Here is a 6,412-nt window from a genome sequence, read left to right as displayed (position 1 = left end):
TGAGCTGTGTCTAGAGAGGCGCCAGAATAATGGCGGACTTGGCTTGGTCAAATTGACCTCCCAAGTAGAGCTTTAAACGCTCTCCATTAACTTTGAAAGTTGCTACACCTTCACCTTTTAACTCCATAGCTCCATAGGGAAATAACTTGACCACGGTAAATGGTCCTGACCACCTTGACTTCAACTTTCCGGGAAACAACTTCAACCTTGAATTAAATAATAACACTTGCTGCCCAGATTGAAACTCCTTCCTTACTAAGCCTTGGTCATGCCACTTCTTTGTTCTCTCCTTGTAGATTTTTGCATTCTCATAGGCCTCATTATGAAACTCCTCTAGTTCATTCAATTATAGTAGCCTTTTCTCTCCTGCAGCTTTCAATTCCATGTTGAGAGTCTTCATGGCCCAGAAGGCTTTATGTTCTAACTCCACCGGCAGATGACAAGCCTTTCCAAACACCAACCGATATGGAGACATGCCAATCGGTGTTTTAAAAGCAGTCCTGTATGCCCACAATGCATCATCTAATTTTCTTGCCCAATCTTTCGTTGATCTCTGCACTGTTTTCTCTAGAATCATCTTTATCTCCCGATTAGAAATTTCAGCTTGGCCATTACTCTGGGGATGATATGGTAGAAAGGGGTGCTTCAAACTGTTTGTTGCAAAAGTGACTCCCTTCATCGCTTATGATTGCTCGAGGAGTACCAAACCGAGTGAAGATGTTCTTTTGCAGAAAGCGGAGAACTGTTTTACCATCATTCTGTGGTGTAGCTGCAGCTTCAACCCATTTTGACACATAGTCGACAACCAATAGGATGTATTGATTGCTAAAAGATGAAGGAAAAGGACCCATGAAGTCTATCCCCCACACATCAAACAATTCCACTTCCAAGATTCCTGTTAAAGGCATTTCATTTCTTCTTGAGATATTACCTGTTCGTTGACAACGATCACATGCCTTCACAAAGGTACTAGCATCTTTAAATAGTGTTGGCCAAAAGAATCCACTCTGCAACACTTTAGCAGCAGTTCTGGTCCCACTGAAATGTCCTCCACATGGCAAAGCATGACAATGATTTAGGATAGAATACATCTCTTCTTCAGGCACACATCTTCTAATTACCTGATCAGCGCAGTGCTTGTAGAGGATTGGCTCTTCCCAATAATAATGTTTCACCTCAGAAAAGAACTTCTTCAATTGTTGTCGTGAAAGCTCAGGAGGAGTTATTTTTGCCGCCAAGAAGTTGACATAATCAGCATACCACGGTACCATCAGGTTTTCCCTCACACTAAAGAGTTGTTCATCAGGAAATTGCTCATTTATCTGTACATCTTTCGTATTCTGACTCTTTTCCAGCTCTAGTCTTGACAGGTGATCTGCTACCAGATTTTCAGTGCCCTTCTTGTCTTTTATCTCCAAGTCCAACTCTTGAAGTAGAAGTACCCACCGAATCAATCTCGGCTTTGCATCCTTCTTGGTCATAAGGTATTTGATTGCTGAGTGATCTGTATAGACAATAACCTTATTCCCAATTAGGTAAGGTCGGAACTTATCACATGCAAACACAATTGCCATCATCTCTTTCTCTATAGTGGCATAATTTAATTGAGCATCATTCAGGGTTCTGCTAGCATAGTAGATTGTGTGAAACACCCTGTCAACCCTTTGACCCAAGATTGCTCCGATTGCATAATCACTTGCATCGCACATCAACTCGAAAGGCAACTCCCAATTTGGTGAAGTGACAATTGGTGCTGAAATCAATTTTTCCTTTAGAACCTTGAATGCCTTTAAGCAATCTTCTCCAAACTCAAATGAAACGCCATTAACAAGTAAACTGGACAATGGTTTGGAGATCTTTGAGAAGTCCTTAATAAATCGTCGGCAGAAACCAGCATGTCCTAAGAAACTCCTTACTCCTTTTACAGAAACTGAAGGTGGCAAATTCTCTATTGTTGAAACTTTAGCCTTGTCCACCTCAATTCCTGCTTTTGAATTTTTGTGTCCCAGAACAATTCCTTCTGTTACCATAAAGTGGCACTTCTCCCAGTTTAGCACCAAGTTAGACTTCTTGCACCTAATTAGCACCTTTTCTAAATTTTCTAAACAATGATCGAAGGAGGAGCCAAAGACCGAGAAATCATCCATAAAGATCTCAATACAAGATTCAATCAAATCTGAAAAGATAGCCATCATACACCTTTGAAAAGTAGCAGGGGCGTTACACAATCCGAATGGCATTCTTCTGAAAGCAAAGGTACCGTAGGGACATGTAAAAGTAGTCTTTTCCTGATCTTCAAGTGCTATGGCTATTTGGTGGTATCCAGAGTAGCCATCAAGAAAACAGTAATATTCTTGCTCCGCCAATCTGTCTAGCATTTGATCAATGAAGGGCAAGGGAAAGTGATCTTTTCGGGTTGCTTTGTTGAGTTTCCTATAGTCAATACAAATCCTCCAACCAGTGACTGTTCTTGTGGGAATCAACTCATTCTTTTCATTCTTGATCACGGTCATTCCCCCTTTCTTTGGAACCACTTGCACCGGGCTAACCCACTTACTATCAAAGATGGGATAGGCCACTCCAGCATCCAACCACTTGATTACTTCTTTTCTGACAACTTCCTTCATAGGTGGATTGAGTCTACGTTGTGCGTCTTGTTGGTTTGGCATTCTCTTCCATCAGGATTCGGTGCATCACAGTTGAAGGACTGATTCCTTTGGCATCACCCAGTGTCCAAGCAATGGCCTTGTTGTGAGCTCGTAGTACCCTCAGCAGTCTATCAGTTTCCACATCAGAAAGAGAGGCTGACACAATAACTGGCAGCTTTTTGTCTTCACCCAAAAACTCATACCTCAAGTGACTAGGAAGCACCTTCAATTCAAGTTCTGGAGGTTTTTCAGTACATGGCATCAGCTCTTTTGGAACTGCTCCCAACTCCTCATAATACCTTCTGTTCAATGGCCCATAGGAGTCTAGCCATTTCACATAACCCATTACATCTTGTCCCTCTTGCTCCGTCAATTCATCTTCAGTTAGGCTCAGTTCAAGAGGATCATCTAGCAGCTTTTTCTCACTCACAATTGTATCAATCAAATCAATGAAGAGACAGTTATCACTTGCCTTTGGGTATGTCATTGCCTTTAACAAATTAAAGACCACTTCTTCTCCTTGGACTCTCAGCTTTAATTCACCCTTCTGGACATCGATCAAAGCTTGGCCAGTTGCCAAGAATGGTCTCCCAAGAATGATCGGGATATTACTATCTTCTTCCATATCGAGAACAATAAAGTCAGCTGGAAAGATGAACTTGTCAACTTTAACTAACACATCCTCAATGACTCCTCTAGGATGAGCTAGTGATCGATCCGCCAATTGGAGAGTTACTGTGGTTGGCTTTGCTTCTCCCAACTACAATCTTTTAAACACTGACAGAGGCATCAAGTTAATGCTGGCTCCCAAGTCACATAGTGCATTTATTCTTTCAATTCTCCCAATGGTACAAGGAATAGTGAAACTCCCTGGATCTCTGAGTTTGGGAGGGAGTTTCTTCTGTAGAATGGTGCTGCACTCTTCAGTTAGAGCCACTGTCTCATAATCCCCCATCTTTCTCTTCTTTGACAGAATCTCCTTCATGAACTTCACATAACTCGACATCTGTTCTAAAGCTTCAGCAAAGGGAATGTTAATGTGTAGTCTTTTGAAAACCTCTAGAAATTTGGTGAACTGCTTGTCTAGATTGGTCTTTCAGGGTCTCTGAGGATAGGGTATTTTCACATGATGATCAATACTGATTGGTGGAGACTGTTGTGGTGGTGCTGGGCTATCAGTAGCCTTCTCTACTATTGGTGTTGGGGTTGGCACTGGTTGAACTTTAATGTCCTCATCTACTGGTTGTGTCAAGTCAGGCCCATCATATTTCTTACCGCTCCTTAGGGTAATTGCCTTGCAGTTTTCCTTGGGATTGACTTCAGTTGTGCTAGGCAAATTTCCTTGAGGACGGGTTGCTACCTGAGTTGCTAGTTGGCCCATTTGAGTCTGCAAGTCTTCAATGGAAGATCTAGTTTCAGTCATGAATTGTAGCAATAAATCTGTTTGCAAACTAGAATTTCCACCAGAGGCTTGTTGCTGAGTGTACTGTTGGTTCTGTGTCTGGTTCTGATTTCGTTGCTGATAGAACCCACTGTTTCTTCGGTTACCTCCTTGGTTGAACCCATAGTTGTTGTTGTTGTTCTGCGAATAATTTCCAATGGCTTTTGCTTCATCCATTGGCAAATCATCCACATCTGCTTGACACTCTGAAAAGTGATGATTTCCTCCACATATCTCACAAACAACTTGGGCTTGTTTAGCATGCCCTGCGATTAGCTTTGTCAAGGCCTCAACCTGAGCTGTCAACTTTGTAATGGCATCAACCTCTAGCACACCAGCTACTTTCTTAGTTTGACTCCTTTCAGTTGGCCACTGCTGATTGTTTAGAGCCATCTCCTCCAATAGATCGTAAGCCTCATTAGCACTCTTTCTCATAAAAGCTCCACCAGCTGCTGCATCTATAAGAGTTCTAGTGTTACCAACCAACCCGTTGTAGAAATTGTGAACCAGCATCCACTTCTCTATACCATGATGAGGGCACTTTCTGATCAGATTTTAAACCTCTCCCAAGACTCATGGAGAGATTCATTATCTTGTTGGAAGAAGTTGTTGATTTCTCCTCGCAGCTTGGTAGACTTTGCTGGAGGAAAGAACTTTGACAAAAATTTTGTTGCCAGATCATTCCAGGTGGCAATTGAGTTGGGTGGCAAGGAGTTTAACCAGCTCTTGGCTCGTTCTCTGAGCGAGAATGGGAACAGTCTCAGACGAATGGCATCATCACTAACTCCATTAACTTTAAAAGTCTCACAAAGTTCCATGAAGTTAGAGAGATGCAGATTAGGATCTTCACTAGGGAGGCCACAAAACTGAACTGAGGACTGCACCATTTGAAGTATGGCAGGTTTGATCTCAAAGTTATTAGCATCCACTACCGGTGGCCTGATACATGACTGCACTCCCGTTGGAGTGGGGAGAATGTAATCTCTCAAGATACATCCATTAGCTTGATCTTCAACGGCACCACCATTATTACCGTTATTTGCAGCATTCGCATTCACATTAGTAGCCATGATTTCTGATGTTTCAGCAGTTGTTGAAACTCTTTCTTGCCTCTTGTTCCTTCGATTTCTCCTACAAGTTTTCTCAATTTCAGGGTCAACGGGTAATATAACTGCTTGCCCTTGGCGGCGCATGCACTCAAAATACCTGAAATAGATAAGAACAGTTTTGCAAGAGAAAGGTTAGAAATTCAGCAAGAGAAAATATACCAAAGTAGAAGTTAGTATAATTCTGTGTAATATTAATCTTTAAACAATTCCCCGGCAACGGCGCCAAAAACTTGTTACGAAATTTATGATTACTACGCAAATATACGCAATCAAGTAGTATCTCACGCAAGTGAGGTCGAACCACAGGGAATTGGATTAAGTACGACTAAACTATACTTATGATTCTATCTGGTAAAATAATACTTTTTGCAATTTAAAGAAAATAATTCAGAAAATTAAAAAGAATATATGAAGATTAATCAATATGAGAGATTAGGGAGGTGAATCCTGTTGATAAGTTACCAATGTTAATACCTAATTGCTATCCTTATCTTAATGTGAATGACAGATTATGAATTAACCTAACTCTTTTCAGATCTTTTAGGTTCTAAATATCATGTTCTCTAATTAACTTCTTAATTAAATCAACATAAAATCAACATTAAGCAATAATCTAATTGTCACTAAGGCTATGTAAATACTTTCGTTTCACATCAAAACCTAGACTATCCAATTTTAGCATTCTCAATTCTCACTTTTCAGATTTCGAATTGAGATCATTAAACATGTAAAAGGTGATCAAACTTGCACATGGAATTAAACACAAATATAGATAGTATTCACAAACAAGATGGAGGAATGGCAATTATTTATTAACTAGGCATAAACTTAAACAACATTCATCATCCTCCCTTAATGGGAAATTTAGCTCATAAAAACAATAAAAACATCCATGATTAAATCTGAAACAAAACTAAACATAAAAGAAAGAAATAAGGGTAAAAGAAAGAAACTAGAAGGTGATATCGCTCCGGGTCTTCAAGATAGCTTCCTCTTCACCTTCATCCACTTTTTTAAGGCTTTTTCTTCTTAGGTTGACCTTCTGAGTCGTATTCCTTATATAGGGATGAGAGGTGTGCCTCCAATTGAGAGAAAAATCAAAATTAGGTCAAAACTGTATTTTTCGTACCTAGTCGCGACTAGCCTTTAAGCTGGTCGCGACTACAGGCAAACCTCGAAAATCCACGGTTCTGCCAAAATCTCGAAGTCGCGAC

The 6,412-nt window shown here is 40.5% G+C and overlaps 1 protein-coding gene across 1 annotated transcript; it reads right to left on the bottom strand.

The window, feature by feature from the left end:
* Positions 1-346: 346 nt before the first annotated feature.
* LOC133036929 (uncharacterized) lies at positions 347-2,627 on the bottom strand. The gene is made up of 6 exons (XM_061113708.1): positions 2,459-2,627; positions 2,261-2,371; positions 1,176-2,020; positions 957-1,121; positions 704-769; positions 347-616 (listed from the first exon to the last, which is right to left on the bottom strand). The coding sequence occupies exons 1-6, from the start codon at positions 2,625-2,627 to the stop codon at positions 347-349; spliced, it is 1,626 nt and encodes a 541-aa protein (XP_060969691.1).
* Positions 2,628-6,412: the final 3,785 nt, after the last annotated feature.

Source organism: Cannabis sativa, chromosome 4 (genome assembly GCF_029168945.1).
Source record: "Cannabis sativa cultivar Pink pepper isolate KNU-18-1 chromosome 4, ASM2916894v1, whole genome shotgun sequence".
In the NCBI taxonomy this organism is placed as follows: Eukaryota; Viridiplantae; Streptophyta; class Magnoliopsida; order Rosales; family Cannabaceae; genus Cannabis; species Cannabis sativa.
Note: the sequence above shows the minus strand (reverse complement) of the source record. Positions and strands in the feature narration are given on the sequence as shown.

Excerpts from the sequence above, each read along its gene's own strand:
- LOC133036929 (XM_061113708.1), bottom strand. The coding sequence starts at position 2,627 with ATGAAGGAAGTTGTCAGAAAAGAAGTAATCAAGTGGTTGGATGCTGGA. Across the intron at positions 2,021-2,260 it reads TACTTTTACATGTCCCTACG|AAGGAATTGTTCTGGGACAC; the intron begins GTACCTTTGCTT and ends TTATGGTAACAG. Across the intron at positions 617-703 it reads GAACATCTTCACTCGGTTTG|AGTAATGGCCAAGCTGAAAT; the intron begins GTACTCCTCGAG and ends TATCATCCCCAG.